This window comes from Ananas comosus, linkage group 6 (assembly GCF_001540865.1).
Source record: "Ananas comosus cultivar F153 linkage group 6, ASM154086v1, whole genome shotgun sequence".
Taxonomy (NCBI): domain Eukaryota; kingdom Viridiplantae; phylum Streptophyta; class Magnoliopsida; order Poales; family Bromeliaceae; genus Ananas; species Ananas comosus.
In genome coordinates, this window is record NC_033626.1 from 1,462,836 (window position 1) to 1,489,125 (window position 26,290).

The following is a 26,290-nucleotide window of genomic DNA, read 5'->3' on the forward strand; positions in this document are numbered from 1 at the left end:
CTAGTCCAACTCTCTCTCTCTCTCTCTCTCTCTCTCTCTCTCTCTCTCTCTCTATATATATATATATATATATATATATATATACAAAATAAATATAATCGAGCTATTATCGAGCCGAACATGAGCGAGCTGATGCTAGCTCATGTTAGGCTCGTTTATTAAACGACTGAAAAATCCAGCTCGTGTTCAGCTCGTTGACTAAACGAGTGAGTTGATCTCGAGCTCATTTCGAGCCGAACACGAGCTGACTCGAGAACGGCGAGCTGGATTGCCACCCCTAGCTAAGGGTCACTAAAATAAAGAGAAAGTAAATATGAGTAGCTCATGTTAGGCTCGTTTATTAAATGACTGGAAAATCCAGCTCGTGTTCAACTCGTTCACTAAACGAGTGAGTTGATCTCGAGCTCATTTCGAGCCGAACACGAGCTGACTCGCGAACGGCGAGCTGGATTGCCACCCCTAGCTAAGGGTCACTAAAATAAAGAGAAAGTAAATATGAGTAAATACAACGAAAACCGAAGAGTTATTTGAAAAAACAAACTAAATACAATTTTTTAGAAAAGAGAAGAAATAGTTTAGAGCCCTATCTCCCTCAAATTAAGGGGCACATCCATATAAGATTTAGGCATGAGAATTCATGTATAGGTTACAGATAAGGGTGGCAATCCAGCTTGCTCTTCACGAGCCAGCTCATGTTTGGCTCAAAATGAGCTCGAGANGCTCATGTTTGGCTCAAAATAAACTCGAGATCGAATCGCTCATTTAGTAAACGAGCTAAACACGAGCTGAATTTTTTAGCTTGTTTAATAAACGAGTAGAACACGAGCTGGGGTCAGCTTACTCGTGTTCGGCTCGATAACAGCTCGAATACATATATTTTATATTTAAATAATATATATTTATATATATAAATAAATAATTATATATATAATATATATTTTTATTATTTGATTTTTATCAAAAAAAAAGCCGAGCTCAATTATAAAAAAAATTATTTATATATAGAGTTTCAAGCATTAGATCAAAGTCTAATAGATAAGATTTTATAAATTTATTTTTTATATATATTCAATCTAATCCATTAAACTCATTGTTCGTTGGGCAACTCGTATTCGGCTCGTTTATCAATGAGCTAAACACGAGTTGAATTTTTCAGCTCGATACAAATAACGAGCCAAACACGAGCTGGCACTAGCTCGCTCGTGTTCGGCTTGCTGACACCCCTAGGTACAGAGGTATAGATATAGATGGTAACACAGGTTAAGTAGGCTTTAGAAACAAAGTTTACTACAAAGTTGGGGGAAAAAGAGAAAAATATATAGAATTTTTCTAAACAATAGACGATTTTGAATTTACTATCCAACCTTTCAAAATTTTAATTTTATTATCAAACCTTTCAATTTATTTGATTTGAATAAATTGGTGACACTTGGAGCTAATTTTTTATTTTAATAAATTTATAGTTTTAAAAATTATATTAAATATATATTAATTAAACTTGTAACGATAAATAATTTTATTTAAATTTTAAGTTAAAGTACCGTTGACTGACTCAAATTAAATGAATTGAAAGGTTCAACAATAAAGTTAAATTTTAAAAAATTAGATAATCGATTCAAAATGATCAATAGTTAAGATAACTTAATTACAGTTTTTTTTTTATTTTTATTTAAGAAGTTGTTGAAAGGTCGGGGACTAAAATAAAATAGTAGTAAAAATTCAGTGATTAAAATTCTAATTTTAGGAATTTGAGTACCAAATTGACAGTCGAGTTGAAGTTCAGGGACTAGTTGTGCAATTGTCCCTCTTCGATCGCGAAATTCCTCCTCGACCCCTAAACCCATCGTCCCCTTCTTCGTCGTGTCTCCTCCCCTCCCCTCTCCTCTCCTCGGCACTCCCATGGCGAACATGGCCACCACCTACTACCACCACCCTCCCCATCCTCCTCCTTCCTCCTCCTCCATCTACCCTCCTCAGCCGTATGCCGGAGCTCCGCCGCCGGCGCCGCCGGCGCCGCAACATCCCCAGCCCTATCCCTCCCACCACGAGCACCACGACTACGGCTACGACTACTACCATCACCACCAACCCCCTCCTCACTACGTACCCTACGACGCTCCCTACGGAGCCTCCCCCGACGAGGTGCGCACCCTCTTCGTGGCGGGGCTCCCCGGAGACGTGCGGCCCCGCGAGATCTACAACCTCTTTCGCGAGTTCCCCGGCTACGAATCTTCCCATCTCCGCAACTCCGGCAAATCCTCTCAGGTTGTTGTTGTTTTTTCTTTTTCTTTTTTTGGCGCAATTTCACGATATTGATTTGATTTTCGATTCGTATTGTCACTAGGGTTTTTTAAGCTCTCCAATGTTGATTTCACACTAAGATCGATTTTGTTCATACATATTGCAATAAATAGATGATTCTCTTGTGAAAGATTGGTGATGGGATCAGGTGTTTCCTTTTCTGCGTAAATTTCGCAGAATGGAACTTTGATGAATCTGGAATTATTGTCTTCTTGTGCAATGAAAGTAGATGATTGGAGCGGATGGTAGTATTGTTGGATTTTGGAATGTGGAATGATTGGCTATTAAAAGAGGAAGAGAGAAGCGCCTCTTTTGTTATTTTCCTGCTATTTAGTTGGACATAATGGTTTTGTACTTTGCGGCAAACCGATCGTAGAATGTCGGCCCATGGCGGAGGCACTTTGCCAGCTTTATAACTAGCATATATGTACCTTCGGTTGTATTGGAACTACCATTCTTCTAGCTGCTCTTTTTAGCATTTGTAATAAGGAGCCGGCAAAAGTTTTGTGATTCACTTCCCATCTACAAAGCATGCATAGATTAGATTATCAACCATTTTCATGTTAGCTATATATTGGGTGCCTGTACTAGTTGGATAAGAGTTGGAAAGAGGAAACTTCTTTACATATCTCACTTGACAAAGACACTGGTCAAATGTATCTATGAAGCGCAAGTTGCGACATTCATGGTCAGAGCTATGCTGCTCACTTATGAAAGATCATGCAATAATGGCGAACTTATTGAATTTATGCTAATTGATAAGAGATGTCTGTCTTTTGTTTCAAGTGCCTTAATTATGAACCTGGTTACCACATTGTTTGACTACAATTACTTGTCGATGTCTTTCTACATGTTTTCTTCATTCACCAATATATTGAATGCTGATATTTTCGATGCCACTGTGGAATTTTGTTTAAATATTGACATTTGTTTTTTACTTGACTGGTTTGGTATAGATGCTTGCCTATTGTATTTATCCTCATTTTGACATATAGTGTCTAACAACTGTCTATAATGGCGTTATGCACATCATCATTTGTACTGTAATGTTATATCCTTGTGATATCTATTCCATTTTGGAAAATGTGGCACACTAGGATCTGCACGTTGCGTATCTCATATCCTGTTTCTATCTTTATTTGTATCCCTGCTTGATAGCTATTCATCCCCTAACCTTACACAGTTGACTTTTGAACTTATGATGCCCGACGTACACAAATTTTTAAGTAAAATGAAACCACCGAATTTCCTTGAAGAGAAAACTCCCTCGTAGTTTTACTCGTATGCAGATAAACTTTGTTATGGCTTTCCTTCTCCACCATGTCTGTTCACTTCATATGCCTTATCTGTCATCTTTCCATGGTTGTCTAGATTTTATTGTGATTGTGGCTTATTATTTTCTGGGTTAAAATGGTTTACTGCTGCTATCCATAGCTAAGTTTATCACATGTCCAGTTTTCCTGTGAGGTCAAAATGACATATCATTTGAACCTTTTGGTCATTTCTGACAGTAATTTTTTCAATTTGATGTTTTCAGGCATATGCATTTGCTGTCTTCCGTGATCAACAGTCTGCAATAGCTGCGATGCATGCCCTAAATGTATGGACTGGCATTTATGCAGATAGAAAATTACTCTCTTTATTATGATGATTATTTGACAAAGAGTGTTAGTGCTTTTTGCTAAGCAGATTTTGCATGCATACTCAAATAGATACCTGTTGTTCTTCTTTTTCAAGTTAAAACGGTTCTTTGTTTTTCTTTAACTATAATATAGAGAACAGAGTATGTTCTTCAACCAAATGTTGCCCATGTTGATTTTTGTATTTTACTAGATTTCTTAAGCTTTTGATGGATCAGATGATCTCTTTGTAACGACCTTGAGATGACGAAACAGTCCTTTACACATGATCATACTTATCAAGGAGCTATTTTTTGCCCTAACAAAAGAAAATAATTGAGTTGGGCCTAAATCGAAAGGCCTTATGTTTCAAAAGCCATGTACAAAGGGTACTATGTGAAAATGAAATAATGTGTAATGACAAAAGCATTGTTATGCATGGTTAAGTGTCTTTGGCATGCTTCTTGGCATGCCGCAAAGCATGCTTCTTGGCATGGTGGGCACATGTGGATTGTCCAATACAACCGTGCAGCATGTCAGTGTGTGTTGACATTTCAATGGGATAGCTACATAGTCGGTAGTGTCCTTGCCGATTTATCTACATGGTTAGGTGTTTTGCTGACCAATTTTCGTCATGCCACTGCACCAAGGCATGTAAAACCTCAGTGCCAGCCAGGAGTAGATCAGGTCACTGTGTAGTGTTGACATATTGGCACTATTAGCATGGACCATGTATTGTGACCTTTTAGATGTTGGTGCGCGGGATCAAATTTGGCAATGGTCCTTTATGTATTAGCACACGTTGGCTGACAGCATGGCAAGGTCCAAACGATCAGAGCATGCACACTGTAGTGAGTTGCATTGAAATCCTTGGTTATTATGCCCATCTATGGTTGTGCTGTAAGAGAAAATTAAAATATCAAGTTAGTTAAGGTTATAAAACCAGATATCATACTTTAGATGGCTAGACCTTAAAACGGAGTCATGTGTAAGGGCGCTAGGTAGCATGGATTTGAGGTGCGTTAACTCTTTCACATTCTAGGATTATGGCAACTTATTTCCCTTCTTCCTCTTATCATTGTGATTTGCTGCAGGGAATGATATTTGACCTTGAGAAAGAGTATTCTTTACATGTTGATCTTGCCAGGTCCAACTCTAGATCAAAACGATCAAGAGCAGGTTCTCCATCAGCTTTTCCTATTTTTAAAATGTCTCCCTGCTCTTCACTTTTTAACTTTCCAAGTTTTTGCATACTAATTAAGTATAATATTTTGGTCTTTGCTTGTTTTTCAATAGATGATGGTGTCGCCTACTCTTCTGACAAAAGACTTAGAGGGTCTACTGCATATTCCAGAGGCTTACCAGATAGTGGTAATATTATCTGATCCATGGATACTGGGGAATTGTTAGTGGAGATTAAGCTTAGATCCAATGAGCTTGCAGTATCTATTTGTCTATTTAATTTAATAGGACAATATTTGGATGGTTTCCACACCATTCTTCATTAGGTTTCTACACTAGTGTCTGGCTGATTTTTTTTTCCTCACATTTATCTTTCTGTGCATATTTTTAGCGGTCCCATGCATCTTTACTCACATTGATACACGATCTCGCGAAAGCTCACTTTGCACATGTTTGGTACACTCTGCGCACTAACAGGTGCTGGAAGCAATATTCACATGCCTGGAATGGGTAATTCTGCTTACAGCTTGAATGGTTATCCTTCTACACAAAGGTTATGGCACACTACTTATAGCACAGTAATGCTTATTTTTTAAGGAAATCTAATTTACTTTCTGTCACTAATGTACAAGAAGGTTAAGTGTGATTGCATAGTTGGACATGATAGTATTTCTAGATCCTGCTAGCTGCAATTCACCTTACTTGTCATTGTTGATTTTTTGCAGTCGTGGAATCTTTGGTCAAGAATCTGATGATAGAGATCTGAGGAAGTCGGTGAGCTCTACTAGTACTCTTGCATTTTAGTTGCAGTAATATAATATTCGGGAACAATGCTTTTTCCATTTGTATGGCACTTGAGTTAAATGCTTTTAAATGTGAATTCACTCATACAAACACACAATCATAAGCAAGATTTCTACTTCTTGTGGCACATTGGATGGCACTTGCACCATGATGGTCTAGTGCGTTTGGTTCTGAAATGTCAAAATATGTTTGCGCAATGATACACCACAATTTAGTAGTCTGCTAATTTTCCTACAAAGGGGGTTGTTAAGGCCTCAAATTGAAGCTTATCAGGCTTATAATTTCACAATTGGATGTTGTTAGCTAATGATTAGTGCAGAAAATTGTGTTTTATTGTTTGATGGCCAAAATGTTGGAAGAGAAAGTTGAGAGGAGAAAAATTAGGAAACGGTTATCCTTAGAGGACTGATAGACCACCCATCCTAGATGATTGATTGATCAACTGCCTTTAGCCCGACTTATTTTCAACAGTCCTGTCTGGAAGGGATTTTCTTCACCTTTGCCAAGCCAACTTGGAAAGTGACTATATTATGAACAACCCAAGAGGATTGTTTGAAGATCCCTCTCTCTCTCTCTCTCACACACTCTCTCAATTCAGAGCTTGGGCTACATTGGATCCTTTTTATATACTCAGTTGTAAGTCTAGTTAAGTAGGACTATTACCTTTGGAGCTCTTGTAGTGTGGCCTTTATAGACATCCATGGGGCTTATGAATTCTAAGAAGTTGAATTGATGCCTGTTGTTTCTGACTTTCTCCTTTCTTCTACTTATTTTCTCAGCTCGAGACTATACTTTTCTTTCTCAGTTCCTTTATGAATGCAGAAATTGAAATGTGCTTTTATCACACACTATTAATAGTCAAACTTCAGATGATTTGAATTGGGATGTCACAAGTCAGACTTGCTTGTAGCATAACAATCTGTTGATAGTTAGTCAAAAATTTGTTAACTGGCACTACAATTTCTTAATATGCTTACATACTTGAATTGAGATATCACAAATATGAGTTGCTTGTAAGTTTTTGCTTATTGCTTGCCGAAACTCACTATTTATCTTGGTTCATTCAAAGTTTTATTTCTTGTTAACTTTGTTTATTAAGGATTCGTTAATATGACTTTCTCATTGATTTCATTTCCATATCTTTCTTTCCTAAAATATGAGAAATTGAATTTCGTAACTTCACAGAGTCCTCCAACTTTTGCTCCTCAAGATAATCCTCCTTGTCCAACAATTTTCGTGGCAAATCTAGGCCCGACATGTTCTCAGGAGGAGCTAGCTCAGGTCTTTTCGAGGTTTGCTATCAATTAACTTCATTTACTTTATATTCTGTTCTTTTCCTTAATATAATTTATAATATTGAATCCATTCTTTTTAATGTCTAGATGCCCAGGATTCTTAAAACTTAAGATGCAAAACAAATCTGGAGCTCCTGTAGCATTTGTTGACTTTAAGGTAATGCTAAGTTTCTCTGAATTATTTGAGGTTAACGTACATTTCTCATGCATAATGTGTATAAAATGTTTGCATCTTTGGCTTCATTTCTCTCAGGCATAATGCTCCTGCCTGTTTTGGGTCAGGGGAGTGGAAATATTTGCATAGCAGATACTGTTATCCTCTCACCATTTTGGTGGAATCTTTATTGTGTCACACCTTTTTGCAGAGTCATTTGATGTTTAATATATTCTTCCAGGATGTGAACAGTTCAGCTGCAGCTCTAAATCGCCTCCAGGGTACCATTTTGTACTCCTCAAGTGAGGAGGGCATGCGCTTGGAGTATCCTTTATGTAAAATTTTGTTTTTGCCGCTTATTTTCAATTGTTGTAAATTGCAGATGTTCTCTGTGCAATCTTATCTTGCTTCAAGCAGACTCTCTTTTAATAAACATGTTCAATTCCTTAATGAAAAATCTTAGGTATGCTAAATCACGTATGGGGCTCCGTAAACGTGAAAAGAGAAGATAAATTCAGCTGCATGCGTTAAAGTTACAGTTCAAAATATTCTATGGCGGCGCACGACGAACTTTGTGTTATGGTGTAAACCTTTCCGTCTCATTCGGTTTCAACTCTTGGTAAGTTAATGTGTTTTCCTTTTGCTAAATTCGGGTATCCTATGTTGGATCAGGGCTTGAATTACACTCGTAAGTGTTCGGCAATGTCAAGTTTTAATGTCAAAGTGCTTGTCCCTTGTTTCTTAAGATTTTACTGTTTCAGAGTTATTATTAGCATATATGATGTGCAACGACAATATGATATACTATGTTTGCTTGAACTATGATTTTCACTGTTCATGTTTGTTTCGCCGTAAGTGCGTGTGCCGAAAACTAATGTGGCTGTAAATGATTAGTTCGATTGTTTGGTTTACTGTAAATAGAAGGACATCAGAAGCCAAATGTCGTAATTGAATTCGGTTCGAACAGAGCTGAAAATGTTTACGGCAGTTTGAAAGAAGCAAAAAAGAAATGATATTTGCCGTAAATGATTCCCATAATGTATTGAAATTCTACAGTTTTTGCTTATTTTGTGGAGAAAACAAATTATGTCCCGTGGATCACTGCTTTTACTTATCTAAATATAAAAATATGCAAAAACACTTTTTTTAAAACATTGGAAACCATACTAAACATCCAATTATTCAAAATTCGATAGAAAACGATATTTTAGTATCTTATTTTAAATAGAACTTTTTCTGTGCCACGTAAAAAAAGGAAAGTTCTCAATCTATATACTTATATATAGGCATAAATTTTATACCATTTTTATTCTAGGATTTATAAACTCTTTTAAGTTTTTGGGAAATGACATTTTTATTTTTTATTTTTTTTTGGTTAAGCTATTTAGATTACTTATTTGGTAACGCAAATGATTTTATGAAATTATGTCCCGTGGATCACTGCTTTTACTTATCTAAATATAAAAATATGCAAATTTTTATAACTATTACTGCATTGATAATTGGAATTGTATAGAAATAGCAATTATATTTATTATTGCAAATAATAAAAAAATTTCATCATATCATATGATAGGAAGATGTGGTAATACATGCCATGCGAAACGTCGTCATTATAAAGAAGATATTTTCATTTAAAACAAGATCGAGTTCAAAAAAAAAAAATCCAAAAAAAATAAAAATATCATTTTTTCATAAAATATAAAGTTTTTTTTTAAAAAATAATTAATATTATTTGGAGCTAAATAGACAGAAAATTGAAAAAGACATTTTTTATGAATTTTTTTTGAAAATATTTTTTTTTCATATTTTTCGAGGAATCAAATATCAAAGAGTTAATTTCATGAGTTTCTAAAATTATATAAATAAAAATTGGGTCATAGTCGAACCGATTCAATTGACACAAAACCGACTTAAGTGCGGCATCCGAAACTTTTGAATAGATGAACATCGAAAAATCCAAACAAAGTCAAAATCAAACTCTTTTAAACTTATTTTTTATCCATTAAAAAACCCCACAAGAAAATTTATTTGAAAATTATTCATCAGGCGGGGGCGCTGGAAAGAAATAATGTAATTTTTTAAAACAAAAGCAAGAGACTGCAATAATTTGAATTTTAGCGGGATAGTGAAAAGACAACTGTCCTTTATCGAATAATTTGTTTCTTTTAAACCTTTCTTTTCGCATTCACTTTTTTTCTTTTTTTTTTTTGTTCTTATTATTTCTCTTAAAACTCATGGTTTTTTTTTTCTCAAGACTTAGTTGCGCCACTTCTGTTGCTCACTTTATTTTCCTCCAAATAATTAAGGCTTCGTTTGGAATTATGGAAAGATTACGTTACGTGCAGTGAGAAACGACGATGAAAAAATATTCAAAATATTCTGTTTATTTCCGTACATAATATTGCGTTTCACATACTGCGGTTAGTCGGTTACGATATATTACGATATATTTTCTACAGTCTCATCGCAAAAGTATATCCCTATATGTTTTTTCTCAATTCCATGCTATTTAATAGCGTTAGATACTTAGATTGATCTCAATACCAAACTAAGCCTTAAGGCAAAATCATTCACCATCGAAAACACAAGTCATAGTTAGATCGTAGGGAACACTGACTATTTCTAGCACAAGTAATCAAGATTTGATGATCGGTATCCGACAGTCCAAATTCGAAGCCTAATTGCTTAATATTTTTAGCTAAATTTATTTTCGAAAATAATGAATGAAGCAGCAGAGAGCATACTACCTTTCTCTCTTTTTCTCTCATAAAAAAGTTAAAAAAAAAAAAAATCCAACTAGTTGAAGCATCATTCTTAGATTTTGTTTCTCTCTTTTGTGTTGTTTTCTCATCAAGCATCATCTATTAAATGACAACTCAACATCATCTGTTTATTTGTTTGTTTGTTTTTTTTTTTTTTTCAATCATAGACTACTTCAATACTATGTTCTTAATTAGATCAGTACAAAAATCATGATGTGAATGTATTAAAATTAAAATTTAAAACAAAAAAAAGGACATATATGCCGACATATGCAATTGTAGCATAGGAAATCGTTTTCTTCTGAATTTATGTTGTTGGGCCCTACTCCTATTAATAATAAAAAATAGGAATAATTATTTATATATCCTAAAAATTCTAAAATATCTTATATATTTTTATTTTTTTATTTATTATTTTAAATATATTTATCGTATATTTCTTCGTTATTCTAAAATAACTCTGCTGTTACTATCTGTTAAGTCATTTCGAGTTAAATCTGAATTAAGTTTCTATCAGAATTAAAAAAAAAGTCAAAATTTGAAAAAATGGTGATGATAGAAAGGACATATTTGAAAAGACAAAATAGTAATTTCGCATAGATAACAACTGCTCCTAATAATTCACGAATTTAACTCTAGAAATATATTTGAAATAACTTGGAATGCTAAAAAGATATTTTTAATATTAGTTTTCGAAAAGAGGTAAATAAGAAAGTTGAAAACTTTTCAGAAATATATAAGTTTTTACTCCTAAATAAATAATAAGAAAATAAAGAGCATAAAAAAATAAGAAAAATAAAAAATAAAAAGATCTACCAACCAAGAAAAAGTTAAGGAAAAGGAAATGTTGATTAGAAAAACCAAAAGCAAAGCTATGTGTTTCTTGTAACATGTGGGAATTTATTGCATGCACTCGGTTCACCGTTCGCAGCATTCTTCGATTTACTAAAAAAATTTAAATTTAAAATCGAGTTTATCATATATCTTTTATGCTATTTAAAAAATGTTTTGGACATCATCCTTTTTTGTGCCATTTATTTCCATGCTTGTCTTTAAAATTTGTGGCTTTTTATATATTAGAATTTTTAGATACTGTAAATCAAACTTAATATGTTAAATTGTTTTATTTAAATAAATAAATACTATTAAATATTGTGTGCGGTGCATGAGATGCACCAATGCACCCGGTGCGGGCAATAATTTCTCAATGACATGGACTTGGTTTGGAACATCCCAATTAATCCACATTCAGATTTGCCATAAAATTTTTAAATTAGAATATAATTTATCTGATATATTTTATGCTTTTAAAAAATCAACATGTTAAAAATTATAAATTTTACACTTCTTTTCTTATAAATTAAAATATCCCTGTTTCTATATTTTATTTACTTCAAGGACTACTTGGTAAAATGATACCTAAGCAACAGGTCTCTGTCTCATTTTTTATACATAAATTTTAGTACTGTGAATTAAATCTAACATATTATTTTTTAGTTGAAGAATAGGGTAAATTGCACATTTGGTACTCAAACTATGAGACGGGTGACATTTTGGTTTTTAAACTTTAATTTATTACAATTTTATACTCAAACTTTAAGAATTATTACAAACAAATTTACAAAAACTCTTTAATTAATTTTTGGTTTAAAAAAAGATACGCCAAGCGAGCAAATATAGGTAATATAAGACCTAGATTTGTAAGGTTTAACAGGTCAGATTCAAGGCGGATTTTTAAAAGTCCGAATTCAAACTCGATAACCAAACACTAAATAATTATTTCCCTACACCATATTTTAAAACATAGCATATTATAATCTAAAATTTTTAAAATACAAACTCAAATATAACATCAAACATTCAAATATATTATATAATGTAAATCTATTCGGATTAAGGTCAAGTTCGACTTCGGGTCGGATATAGACAATATTCACACCCAAATCCAATTCTGTGAAGTTTTTGTTCTCTTATACATGTATCTCAAACCGTATCTACTTATCATCAAACAAATCTGTGACGCCATATTTTTTAGAATATCACCCATTTCTTGAACTACTTCAGTCCTAACATACTTAGCGTTTTGAACTTATTCACTGCCCAAAATATTATAGCTTAGTCCTATTATATTTCATATATAGAGTTCAGAGTGTCGCAAAATTCGAACTAGATTTCACTCTAATACTCTAATCTGGTTCGAATTTGGATTCAGATAAAACTTTGGATATTCTTACCCATTAAGATTAAGTTCCCTACTAAGTCATACACCTACTATTTTATAGATCTAGGGATTGACAAGTGAGATTGCTCTTTCTTTGTCAGTGGCATGGTTGCTGTTTTTTTTCCTTTAGGTGGAATTAAGTTTCTTGCCACCCAAAAGAAGAGACTTGATTGGCACATGCCATCTAATCCAACATTCAATTAAATCACACCAATGACTTAAATTCTAAGTGTTGACTGATGGCCACTTGCTATCTAATCCTTCTTTTTTTTCCCCCAAAAAAAAAAAAAAAAAAAAAAAATATTTTCTTTCTTTTTTTTTTTCATGGCAATATTGTAATCTTGGTTGTTGAATGATTCTCCCTTCCTAACTCCACCTCATGCTTAACAACAATTTATTATCACTACATTGCCTTACTAACCCTCTTACTAAATCCACCAAAGTGTGTCAAAACCTTTCTTTTTCTTTTTCTTTTGCATTTTTTTTAAAGTAAAAATGTATAGAACTTAACTGAACTACGGTCCGATAATTTTATTTTTACTATCTAGTTTTTTTAGTTTATTTAATTTGAGCCAGTCTATTACACATTGATTTCAAAATTTAAGCTAATTACTTATTTTAATAAACTAGTAATTGCAAGAACTGTAGGAAGTATACTATCTAGACCTAGATAGATAAATAACGCATTAAAATTTTAAAATTAAAATATTGTTGGCCGACTCAAATTAATCAAATTAAAAGTTTGAATGCTAAATAGTCCAGAAAAGTTATGTATATTTTTGCTTTTATTTTTTTTCCCCTTCTTTGTGCTAAAATTATAGTCCATAAAAGTTATGTATATTTTTGCTCTTTTTTCCCCTTCTTTGTGAGCAATGTTATGCCCCTTTTGATTTAATTTCCTAGTAACTAATAAAGGAATTACTATGGATAGAAGATTATTGTGATTCACTAGTCATTTGCACTCCACTTTTTTAAAATTTACTAGCATGTTAATGCCATCTCATTTACATGCAAATAAAAAAGAGTGCACAAAATTATTATTATTATTATTATTATTATTATTATTATTATTATTATTACTATCATCTCTAGAACTCTATTGCATTTCTACAAAAAAAATCTCTTCTTTCATTATTCATTAGTCCAATGTGACATTCACATAAATTTATACCAATATCTATATATATATATATCACAATTTTAGTGTAAAAATAAGTTTGGTGGTTTGTTATCACTTCTCTTTTGATATGGTCAAGATTTTAGTAATATATTATTACACATCAATAAAGATCTTATTGTAAACCTTTCACATATTTAATTTCTCTAACTTTGTATATTCATTCAGAAATATTTTACCAACATTTTAAGGAATTTGTTTCTTAGGATAGAAAATTTCAACTAGCATTACTGTTTAAATTGCAATACCCTATTTTATTATGACAATATCATTTAAGAAGTGAACTAATTTGAAAAAAATTAAGTTGATTAAATTCAATTCAGTAGTCTAAATCACTAAATTTTCTGAACTTTATCAATACCTCTATCTTATCTTTGAAAGATGAGAAAGAGTCATTGCGATCTTTTTTGTGCTTTTAATCTTATATGTTCTTAATATAACAAAATTAAAGTAAGGGATAGCAGGGAAAAAAAAAAAAAAACTTCAGTACAAACCCGATTCATTGTTATGTATTAGTTTTGTCTATATCTAAAAATTATATATGTACATTTTATTTGTATTATAGTATTAAAAAACACGCATCACATTATTGGATAAAGAAAAAAAACTAATATGCAATAATGAATCAAAAACTTTCTAATGAGACATCGTTGGAGAATTGTCTGCTAAAATTTTATCAACGATGGAAGAGATAAATAAATAAATAAATTTTTTTAAAAAGGAAGATAGTATATTACTTATTTCGCTTATTTTTTAAAAAATAAATTTATATAAAAATAAAAAATAATTAAATTTTAAACTTAAAATCTCAAAAATTAATTATCAAAATTTTTACCACTTGCGTTGAGTACGGTAGTGAGTACGAATGTAAAACTTTAGTTTCAGTCTTTCAGAAACACGTAGAATCTTCTATGTTTAAAAATAATAACCTAATAAGAGAAGCACACCTAAAATAAATAAATAAAATCTAACAAACATAAAACCCACCTACCAGGTCACCATCCCATTCTCTGCCCTGTCCTTCATCCCCCTCCAGGCCTCCTCCTCCCATTTCCACCCCTTCAGTCTTCTCTTTTTTAGCCCCATTTCTCACTCTCCCACTCAAGAAAGAGAGAGGCCAGCGGGAGGAAAGAAAATAATATACAGATCTGAAACAAAAGAAAAAAAAAAATTAAAAAGAAAAAAATGAAGGGATTCAACAGCAACGAGAAGCAGCAGCTGCTCCTCCTCCACAAGCCCGCCTCTAATGGCGGCGGCGGCGGAGCCTCCGGCGGCGGCGGCGGCGGCGGCGGCGGGGGGTCGGCGCCGGCGTCCCCGCTGGCGCTGCTCGGCGGGCCCAACCACCGGCTGTGGCTCGTCGTCTTCCTCTCCTTCTTCACCGTCGCCTCCCTCCTCACCCTCCTCTCCACCGCCCGCGACCCCCTCCTCCTCTCCCCCCCCTCCACCCCCACCACCGTCGCCGTCGCCGTCGCCGTCGCCACCTCCGAGCCCACGGCCACGGCGGCGGCGGCAAAGAAGGAGGAGGAGGGGGCGCCGGCGGGGTTGGCGGAGCAGGTGTTCGACGCTTTGGTGCACTACGCGGCGGCGGCGAACGCGTCGGCGCGGAGCATGACGGAGCGGGACATGCGCGCGGTGGCGGGGGTGCTGCGGCGGCGCGCGCCGTGCAACCTGCTGGTGTTCGGGCTGGGCCCGGAGACGGCGCTGTGGCGCGCGCTGAACCACGGCGGGCGCACGGTGTTCCTCGACGAGAACGAGTACTACATCGCGCACCTCGAGCGCCGCCTCCCGGGCCTCGAGGCCTACGACGTCGCCTACACCACGCGCGTCGCCGACCTCCCCGACCTCCTCGCCGGCGCCCGCGCCTCCCGCGCCGGCGACTGCCGCCCCGTCCAGGACCTGCTCTTCTCCGAGTGCCGCCTCGCCCTCAACGACCTCCCCAACCACCTCTACGACGTCGCCTGGGACGTCGTCCTCGTCGACGGCCCCCGCGGCTACGCCGGCGCCGCCCCCGGCCGCATGGCCCCCATCTTCACCGCCGCCGTCATGGCCCACACCCGCCCCCCCTCCGCCGCCGTCGACGTCCTCGTCCACGACTACGAGCGCGAGGCCGAGAGGCTCTGCAGCGAGGAGTTCCTCTGCCGCGCCAACCTCGTCGCCGACTCCCTGACCGGCACCCTCGCCCACTTCATCGTCCGCCCCAACACCGCCGGCGAATTCTGCCCCAATGCCACCGCAACCGCCGCCGCCGCCGCCGCCAACTCTTCGGCGACGGCGGAGTAGTTTATTATTATTAGTCGGTTCAGAGGCCTAGTTTGGTAATGCGGTAGCTAAAAGCACCATCGCACTCTCGTACTTTTCAAGTGATAAAATTTCAGTGTGGAGCTTTCCAACTACATCTTATTAGAGAGCTCTCGATCTGCTGTTATATGTCAGCTAGCTTTTATCTCCATGCAATAATTTACTTTATGTTTTCTAAATTAGAAAGAATAATTATAATTTTTGTACAGAGATAAAAGTGACGGATGACAGCAGATTGAGTTTTAAATATTTAAAATTGTAAAATATAAAATATATAGAGGTCGGTGCTTTTAGAAATGTAATTTCAAACAAGGCCCTTAGTAATTATTAATTAATTAGATGGAAGCACATATAGTATATATAAGTTTTGGAAAATGAGGGGATAAAAAAATAAAAAGAAAAAAAAATATTGAAATGAAAAGAAAAATTAAAGAGTTTTATGTTGTGCACCTCTCTTGTTTTTTGAAGTGAAAAATGAACTAACGAAGAGAGAATAGCGGTGGGCTCTCTTTTTTTCTTTTTCTTTTTATTTTTATTTATTTTTATTTTTATTTATATTTTTTTTTTGTAGTAGTAGTAGTTGCTGGTTGGTTGTACTGAAAAATAATTTGTAGGAAGTGGGAGTAGGAAAGTGTAAATTTTACAGTTTGTTTATAAACCTTTTGTCCAAGTTTTTCTTTTAATTCTACTAATTAGATTTAATTAGTTTACTAATAAAAGATAGATTATGTGAAATTGAAAGGATAAAAATTAAAGAGAAAAACAACTTAGATAAAATTTAAAAGGCTAAAATATATATTAAAAAATCTTTAAATATTTATTTTTTCATTCTTTTCTCACTCATTTTTAAAAATCTATACTTTATCTTTCTAAAATTTGAAGTTAATACATTGCGTTTGTCAAAACTCTTTTACTACTGTTTCGTCAATTTATTATAATTTATTTTAAAAATATTTTTTAAATAAATAAAAATGATAACTCTCTCCATTAACGTCGTAATTTACTAAAAATATTTCTAAATTTTTGAAAGGACAAAATATAAATTTTTAATAATTAAATAAATTAAAAAATTGATATTTGCGGATTTTTTTTTTTGTATTTTAGCCAATTGAAAATAATATACTCAAAAGGGGAAAATTCAATGACAAGGATAATAACTAATAAGTATATTAAAGAGGTGTAAATGAAAGATCAGTGAATGTGTGTTCTTTTATAAGGACAAAAATTGTTAATGCTTCCATTCAAGACATGTTACTGGCACTGCCATTTTTATGCCTTCCATGTTCAATGATTCCTCAAAATTAAAGATCAGTGAATGTTGCCATTTTTCTCAAAGTTAACAAATAGGAAATAGTGCCGTACTAGCGTAGTAACCCGTGTGATACAACAGATAGATAATTGAAAAAAAGTTGCCATGTAGCAACTTTAGAAGTAAGGATTTAAGTATCGTGGTATGGGGTCGTACCGGAAACTTGCCGGCATGGTACGGTACGATGCGTGCCGAGCCGTGCCGATACGTGCCGATTAAAAAAATTCTTGTGTGTCGACACATAATAGCATAAAATATTTATTTTCTTCAGCAACAAAATATTCAATTATTTATTATGTCTTTTTATCACATCTTTTGAACTTTATTGAGAAAATTATTTACTAATTTAAATAATAGAGGGTTTTGAGCTGTGCCATCGATACAGTCTTTATCGTGCCTGTATCTTGTTGGTACAGTACGGCACAATGGATACGGCCCGTGCCGGTCGGCACTTAAAATCTTGTTTAGAAGAAATAATGTATAGGTATAGATTACGGGCTAACATCACATTCATTAAATCTGGTTAAATTCAGTTAGTAAATAATGACCATATTCAATGAATCTATTTAATTAAGAAATTAAAAAAAAAATTAGGGTAAATTTCAAATATCACTCATATGGTTTCGCGCTTTCTCACTTTAGTATCATGTGGTTTAAAATGTATCAATTTAGTACCATGTGGTTTCTTTTTTCTTTTCGTCAGCTCCTCTGTTAACATTTTGTTAAATTATATAGAATAAAAATTTTAGATACCACATCTAGATTTATCGAATATTTATTTTAGTACCTTTTAGTTTTAACTTTGTCACTGATTTAACGAAAAAAAATAGTGGAGATGATAATAAAAAGAGAAAAATGAAATCATCGGATACTAAATTGATACACTTTAAACCACAAGATACTGAAATAAAAAAAGTACGAAACCACACGGTGATATTTGAAGTTTTTTCAAAAAATTATACAACAGAGTACAGTTAGGGTGCTTTTCACGATCTTCTGAAAAACTACTGATATGCTAATATGCTAATACATTCAAATTTAAAAATCACACTAATTAAATAAATTTAAGAATCACACTAATGGAAGTGATATAAATAAAATATGAGATCGGCATGTGTTATATTAAGCCTGTAATCCTAATTTTAAGTGTATCCTACGCTTGAATCAGAACCATTTATAAAGCAATATTCTATATTGATATTATGTTAATATTTTTTTCTAATATAATAATTTTATTATTACGTTAACGAATCATCACCATTTTGATTTTTGTGGGAGCGTGATTGTTAGGAAATGCTTTTTATATGGTTTGTGGGAGAAATTATTGCATGCATGAGGTGTACACGTGCAGCTCATGCACCGACATTAGTTGGAAACTTCCCAATCACGCTTCGTTGAGGGATATTGGCTGTTTATTATTGGGCTAAAATAGATCTAATATTTTGTCCCGTAATAATAGACTAAAAAAATTAATAAGTTAAATTAGATGAGCCTAATAAGTTTAGTGGAGATACTGTTTGTAAGAGACCTAACGGCAAGAGGCTCAACAATAGATTCAACGTCCAGATGGGTTGAGCCAGATCGAAACCAGCGAGCACTGTAACTGAGCCCGTAAGTGTGATGGATACGTTCTTTTTATCAGCATGTACTATTGGGATAGTTGATTAGCGCTTACGATTCACAAAGGAATCTTAATCTGTCACCATTTATCTGTTTTATTTTTATTCAACGGAGAGTTTTAATTTTCTTTAAATTTTATCATTAAAAAAGCTCAACAGATTATTAGATTAAGATAAAATTAATACATAATAGCGAAGAGACCTAACAGTAAGAGACTCAACAATAGACCCAACGTCCAGATGGATTGAGTCGGATCGAAACTCACAAGCGCTGTGGCTGAGTCCTTAAGTGTGATGGGTGCGCCCTTTCGATTAGCACGTATTTTTAGAATATGTGGTTAGTGTTTACGATTTATGAAGAAGTCTTAATCTGTCACCATGTATCAGTTTTATTTTTATTCAACGAAGAGTTTTAACTTTTTTTAAATTTTATCATTAAAAAAGCTCAACAGATTATTAGATTAAGATAAAATTAATACATAACAACAAATTGGGCGCTAAAATTTTATCTCTGTGACAGATCCTAACAATTAAAATTTAAGTTGATAGATGCAGTTTATGATACTCAAAAGTCAGGTACATAAAAAATTATAAGTTATGAACATTATTTACTTATAAATTAAGTAATAATTCTTTCTCTATTTTTTAATTTTTAAGACTATTTTAAGGAAGATAATTTTATTCTATTTTTTTTATATCCAACAATTGACTATCCTGTACTATTGATTGTTGATGATGTTCCATGTCTCCATAATATGTTTTTAAAACATACAAATTTTTTAAAGATAAAAATATACAAAATTTATCTTAATTATTATTCATTTAGAGTCGACTATATAACCTTTAAAGATTTTAATTTTATTATCTGGTTTTAATTTAACTTTAAATTTTGAATACGAGGTTGATTTTTACGAATTTATTTAGTATATTTTATAAAATTTATGTAACTATAAATTAATTAAAGTAGGAAATTAACTTAAATTTTATATCCGAACAGTCATAAAATCACATAAATAAAATAAATTAAAAAATTAGATAGTAAAATTAAAATTTTAAAAGATTATATAGTCAAATTAAAATCGTCTATAATTCTCACGGTATTTTATATACTTTTATTTTTTTAATATTGTAGCTCAAAACTATATGATTAAGTTTTAGTTTTGAAATAAACTAAAATACAGGAAAATAAACTCCCCTAAATTTTTGCTTTTTTATTTTTCCTTCGTGATTTAAAAAAAAAAGGGACACTTTACCTCTTCAAAATTTTAAGTCGATGCATTTAATCTCGCTTCGCCAGAATTCCGTTTATTTCTTACAATTATACCGAAATATCCTTTAAAATAAAAAATATATTAAAAAATATTTTTATATAAAATAAAGACAATTCGATCATTTTTCTATCTTTGTTAACACCATAATTTTTTAAAAATATTTTTAAAATTCTAAGAAGATAAAATATAATATTTTAAAAAAGTCAGAAAAAAAAACTAAAAAAATGAGTATTTAGGGTAGGATTTTTCTTTTTTATATTTAAACCTCTTTTTTAATTAAAATATTATATTTGAGAGGAACGTTGATTACGTTGTACACGTGGCAAGCACAGGAGGGGGAGGACGAGATGAACAGTTCGTGTGGAGATGTGTCGGTGGACACAATACGTACGAAAGTATGAACGGCCATGATTGGGACAGAACACCGGGGCCCATTTTGAGGATCAACGGTGGAGATCGATTCAGGGGTCATTATGCAATTTTTCATATTTAGGAGGGGGAGAAAGGAAAAAAAGGACATTAATTAGTAGGACAAATTAGTTAACAACTTGGAGACAATGAGAAGGATGGAGCAACCACTCTTTCCCACACTTTTCAACCCATCCCAAAAGCGATTTATCTTTCGTGGGGCCGAGAAATATATTTTGTACTAAAATGTCAGCTTAATTGTAAATAAAAAATTTAAGTAGCGTAACACAAAATTATATTAAAAATTTACTAGCACGATATAATACGGTACATGTCGATTACAAAATATATATATATATATATATATATATATATATATTTTGTAATCGACATGTACCGTATTATATCGTGCTAGTAAATTTTTAATATAATTTTGTGTTACGCTACTTAAATTTTTTATTTACAATTAAGCTGACATTTTAGTACAAAATATATTTCTCGGCCCCACGAAAGATAAATCGCTTTTGGGATGGGTTGAAAAGTGTGGGAAAGAGTGGTTGCTCCATCCCACTCATTGTCTCCAAGTTGTTAACTAATTTGTCCTACTAATTAATGTCCTTTTTTTCCTTTCTCCCCCTCCTAAATATGAAAAATTGCATAATGACCCCTGAATCGATCTCCACCGTTGATCCTCAAAATGGGCCCCGGTGTTCTGTCCCAATCATGGCCGTTCATACTTTCGTACGTATTGTGTCCACCGACACATCTCCACACGAACTGTTCATCTCGTCCTCCCCCTCCTNATATATATATATATATGTGTGTGTGTGTGTGTGTGTGTACGGACACACGATAGGATAAAATATTTATTTTATTTAGTAATAAAATATTCTAACTGTTTATTATGTATTTTATGAAATTTTTGAAATTTATTGAAAAAAATACGTACTAGTTTAAAAATTAGAGGATTTTGAGTTGTGTCATGGACAGGAGATTTTATAGTGCTGATATTTTTTTCTTACCATAATACGGTACGGTGGATACGACCAATATTGATGGACACTTCAACTCTTTCTGCGTCTCAAATACTTTTTTGCATAAAAAAAATTTGGATAATTTTTAAATACCACTCTTGGTTTTACACTTTCTCACTTTAGTACCCTATGGTTTAAAGTGTGTCAATTTAATATTATGTGGTTTCATTTTTTTTTCATTTCGTCAGCTCCTTAGTTAACTTTTCGTTAAATCATATACCAAAAACTTTAGATAACCTATCTATAGTTTATTGAATATTCACTTTAGTACTCTTTAGTTTTAACTTTGTTACTGATTTAACAAAAAAAATTAGTAAAAAGAATAACAAAAAGAGAGAAATAAAACCACGGGATATGAAAGTAATACACTTTAAACCGCAAGGTACTAAAGTGAAAAAAAAAAATGCGAAACCATATGGATGGTATTTGAAGTTTTTCCAAAGAAATTAAATAATATTTCTGTATTTTAGTCTTGTATCTAATAGATCTAAAAATTTGAAAATTTTATTAGTATCTATCAGAAGTGTTAATAGTACTGATGATTTGATAAAATTATTTGACATTAAAAACACTTTTTTTAAGACCTTTTTTTTGGAATTTGATACTTGAAAATGTGTTTAAAATGTAAGCTTAATTATAAAAACTCTTTCTGTACTTTACCATTAGTGGCGAATCTAAAATTTTTTCCCAAAAGAATCAAATATTAAATAACAAATAAATATTAAAAATAATAAATATAATTGTTAAAAAATATAGCATGAAAAAGATATATGTTACAATTATTTTGAACTTTACTTTTATATTGGAAATGGTGCATGCTGGCGTCATTAGATTATAATTTTCTTTTTCACTCAAATTACTTATTTTGAAAAAAGTGTAAAATATTTTTTATTTTTAATAATCTTTTTAACTTGGGAGTAAAGTTTATAACATTTAAAAAGGTGTCACATGGAAGCGAAAAGTAAATTTAATTACAAAATAAATTTCATTAGGTAATAACTTAGCAGTAAATGCTAAGTCTGCAATCAAAAGGGATTGTAATCTCTGCATTACATCATCCAAGGGCTGTAGGATTTATTAACCCTTTTTTGGTTTTTAGTTCAAAAAAAGTAAAAAAAAAAAAAATAAAGTGATGAGAGTTGTAGAGAAAAGGTAAGTTTTGGATTTGAGAAGAAGTAGGATAACACTTAGTTAGTAAAGGTTTATCTTATTTCATAACCTTTGGAAGGTAAGATCTTCCCATTTGTCATATTAAATTTTTTTTTTTAGTGCCAAAAAAATTTGAAGAATTTCTATAAATTCTTAGATCCTTGGGTATAAAATATACACCCCCTTATATATAGTGTACAAATAATATTTTTCATTAGTAAAACTATCTGAAGAAATATTTATACAGAGTAGTATTCTGAGTAGAATATGATAATTTAATCCAAATATAAGACAAGGATGACGCCAACCAATCTGACATGAAGAGATTGTTTCATGCCAGCATTGCTGATAGGAAGAACCACAACTTCATCTCTGAAATCTGATGGAGGGCGGCAGAATGACCACCCAGAAAGACGACCTGCCAGTCGCAAAATGAGAGTATAACTTCCGTCTTTCGCAGAAAACTGGAGGAAAAAGACAGGCCCAGTCAAGAATAGTGGAAAGCATCACAAAGGTCATAAACTGAGCCTTTTCGTTCCTCACGATCTCGGAACCAGAGATCCACAGGGCGGTCTTTGATAGCAAAAGCGATCAAGCCCCAAGGGGTTTCCACGTCAACATCTTAAAAAATAGGGTAAACTTCAAATACCACCTCTGTGGTTTCGTATTTCTCACTTTAGTATCCTATGATTTAAAGTGTATTAATTTAGTATCCTGTAATTTTATTTTTATCCTTTTGTCAACCCCTCTGTTAACTTTTCGTTAAATTATATATAAAAACTTCAGATACCCTACTTATAGTTTATCGAATATTCATTTTAGTGTATCCTTTAATTTTAACTTTGTCACTAATTTAACGAAAAAAATTAGTGGAGGGGACAACAAAAAGAAAAAAAGGAAACCACGGGGTACGAAAGTTATACATTTTAAATCAGAGAGTACTAAAGTAAAAAATAAAGAAGCATGTTTCCTTCTCCTTCTGTTCAAACTTTGTTTCTTCAACTAGCGGTAGATAAGTTTCAATACCAAACAAGCCGGCCGTTGATCCAAAACAACACGGTATTGCCAAAATAAAAAAATTAAAAGTTATTTAGAGGACTTTTTTTTTTATTTTTAATTAGTCAAATAAACCTTCTAAAATTTTATTTCACAAACTAATTCTTCTTTTTTTTGCCAATTCAGTGCTATATTGGACAAAAATAAGAAAGGTTCGTTCATCGTCTTGCGATGAATTATTTTTCGTTTTCAGATTGTTATCATTATTTATATATTTTTTTTAAATATGGATTGTGAGAATTTTTGTGAGGTTTTAGGATTGTATGTGAATTAGTAAAATTTATGTTTGATTATTAGAATTGTAACCGACCGTTCCTAGAGCAAGTGGCAAAGGGCTTGATGGTTGGTACCCGAGACCCAAGTTCGAATCCTTGTTGATTCACATTTCTAGTTAAGTTTATTTCTAAATGAAATAAACGAAGCGGGTAGCATACCACCTATCTCTCAAAAAAAAGAAAAAAAAAAAGATTATTAGAATTGTATAAATAGATTGTTAGAATTTTTTGAATTATAAATATTGTATGTGATATGTTTTAATTTTTAGGTGATTATTAAAATTCTATATAGAAAATAGAAAAAATAATCATCGTTTAAATTTTATTAAATATACTAAAAAATTTTACCGCCTTCTAGTTGTTCTTCTATATTACTGTTGAGTTAGAATAAAGCACTATTATTTAGCTAAATAAAATTTTGATAAAATTATTTATAAGTTATAAATTAACGAACACAAAGACGACACAAAGACGACGCGGAAGTCCAAAATGATTGACGAGTGCGGTCGCTGCCAGTCTGCGTGGCTGCGTAGATCCATTTCTGACGCGTTTTCAGCGGGCAAGGAATGGCAGCAGGTCGGTCGTCAACCATTTATTAGTACAAGTAAAGAAGATTCTCAGTGCATGCGTGGCGGAAATTCCACATGACGAAAAATTCTACAATACAATGGGTATATTGATGACGTCGCGTAACAAATTAATTAAAAATTTTTTTAAAAAAAATATATATCCCATCGTGATTATAAAAAAATATTTTTATTGTACTTTTGTTTGAAAAGAAAAAAGGTGATTGGCTTGTTATTGATGACGTAGTGCAAGTATGATAGTGTAGAATTCCTCCCCTAGGACACGCACGCATATATATATATATATATATATATATATATAGAGAGAGAGAGAGAGAGAGAGAGAGAGAGAGAGAGAGAGAGAGAGAGAGAGAGAGTTGGACTGGGCTACTATTAGTAGCAAAATTTTATTATTGCTATCAGTTTTTTAGCCTTTGGATCAACTCTTTTCATTATTTCTAACCATTGGATTAAATACTATAATCCAGTGGGGACCACTCAACCCTACGGGGACCACTCAACTCTAACCGACTAATATCATCCTGACTCTACAATTTTTCATCCAAAGGTTAAAAACTTGATAGTAAAAAGAGTGTTTTACTATTAATAGTATTTCAGCCTAATTATATATATATATATATATAGAGTGAGGCTACTATGCTATCGGAAGACGGAGGCTTCCGTGCTTCCAGCTTGTTTTCGATGTTGCGACTTTCGAATCGTCGATCGGCTCCGTTAAACTTGATCTAGAGTATTTGGAGTACCTAGAAAATAAATTTTATGATTTTACGATATCATTTGCCTAGTGAATGAAAGGGCTCAAAATCACCGGCTGAAAATAAAAATTTTACAAAATATAATAATATGACATTAAAATTTTAAATCAAAGATATTGATCTTGTTTTATATAGTATAAAGAATTTTCTATCAAAATTTCACATGATTTGGATATTTCTATACCGTTAAACTTGCAAACGGCTCACTACGGCCATTGAAATTTGTTGATTTTGAGCCCATTCGATCACTATGCAAATGATATCGAAAAATAATAAAATTTATTTTCTAGGTACTCCAAATACTCTAGATCAAATTTAACGGAGCCGATTAACGATTCGAAAGTCGTAACATCGAAAACGAGCTGGAAGCACGGAAGGCTCCGTGCTTCCGATAGCATAGTAACCTCACTCTACATATATATATATATATATATATAGAGAGTTGAGCTAGAATACTATCGGTAGCAAACAGGCTCCGTTGCCACCCATTTGTTTTTGATGATGGAGCATCCAAATTGATGATCGACACCGTTAAATATGATCTATACCACTTGAATTATCTAGAAATCAAATTTCATGCTTTTATGATATTGTTCTCTTGTCCATTAAGTGGGCGTAAAAATAAACGACTGAAAATGAATATTCTCTAAAAAGTGATAATAGGAATTTGTAATCAAGATCGAGAGTATAGATCTTATTCTAAATAGTTTAAAGAATTTTCTAACCAAAATTTAATTGATTTAGATAGCTTTACACCGTTAAACGAGAAAACGACTCATATCTATCATTAAAATTACAAATTTTGAAACCCTTTGATCATTAGGTCAATGATGTCGAAATGATTTGAAATTTGATTTTTAGATACTTCAAGTGGTATAGATTATGTTCAACGGTGCCGATCGTCAATTTAAAGGCTTCATCATCGAAAACAAATGGATGACAACTGAGCCGGTTTCTTACCGATAGCATTCCAGCTCAACTCTATATATATATATATATATACACACACAC

The 26,290-nt window shown here is 33.1% G+C and overlaps 3 protein-coding genes across 3 annotated transcripts in view; 2 read left to right on the forward strand and 1 right to left on the reverse strand.

Annotated features, from left to right (window-relative positions):
- The window catches only part of LOC109711693 (UDP-galactose transporter 2-like), an 18,439-nt gene extending 18,404 nt beyond the window's left edge, over positions 1-35 (reverse strand). The window contains exon 1 of the mRNA XM_020234857.1: positions 11-35. The gene's annotated coding sequence lies outside the window, so the exon portion shown is untranslated. The remainder of the gene's footprint in view (positions 1-10) is intronic.
- Positions 1,826-8,210, forward strand: LOC109712066 (phospholipase D beta 1). Its single transcript, XM_020235493.1, has 10 exons — positions 1,826-2,265; positions 3,839-3,901; positions 5,015-5,099; positions 5,217-5,291; positions 5,580-5,655; positions 5,828-5,876; positions 7,092-7,198; positions 7,289-7,358; positions 7,597-7,679; positions 7,819-8,210. Exons 1-10 carry the CDS (start codon positions 1,900-1,902, stop codon positions 7,865-7,867), a joined length of 1,023 nt encoding a protein of 340 aa, XP_020091082.1. The 5' UTR covers positions 1,826-1,899; the 3' UTR covers positions 7,868-8,210.
- Positions 14,489-16,499, forward strand: LOC109711194 (protein IRX15-LIKE-like). Its single transcript, XM_020234123.1, has one exon. The coding sequence runs from the start codon at positions 14,704-14,706 to the stop codon at positions 15,796-15,798; it is 1,095 nt and encodes a 364-aa protein (XP_020089712.1). The 5' UTR covers positions 14,489-14,703; the 3' UTR covers positions 15,799-16,499.

Coding starts and splice junctions, on each gene's coding strand:
- LOC109712066 (XM_020235493.1), top strand. CDS start 1,900: ATGGCGAACATGGCCACCACCTACTACCACCACCCTCCCCATCCTCCT. Junction 3,902..5,014: donor CTGCGATGCATGCCCTAAAT/GTATGGACTGGC, acceptor GATTTGCTGCAG/GGAATGATATTTGACCTTGA. Junction 5,292..5,579: donor CAGAGGCTTACCAGATAGTG/GTAATATTATCT, acceptor GCGCACTAACAG/GTGCTGGAAGCAATATTCAC.
- LOC109711194 (XM_020234123.1), top strand. CDS start 14,704: ATGAAGGGATTCAACAGCAACGAGAAGCAGCAGCTGCTCCTCCTCCAC.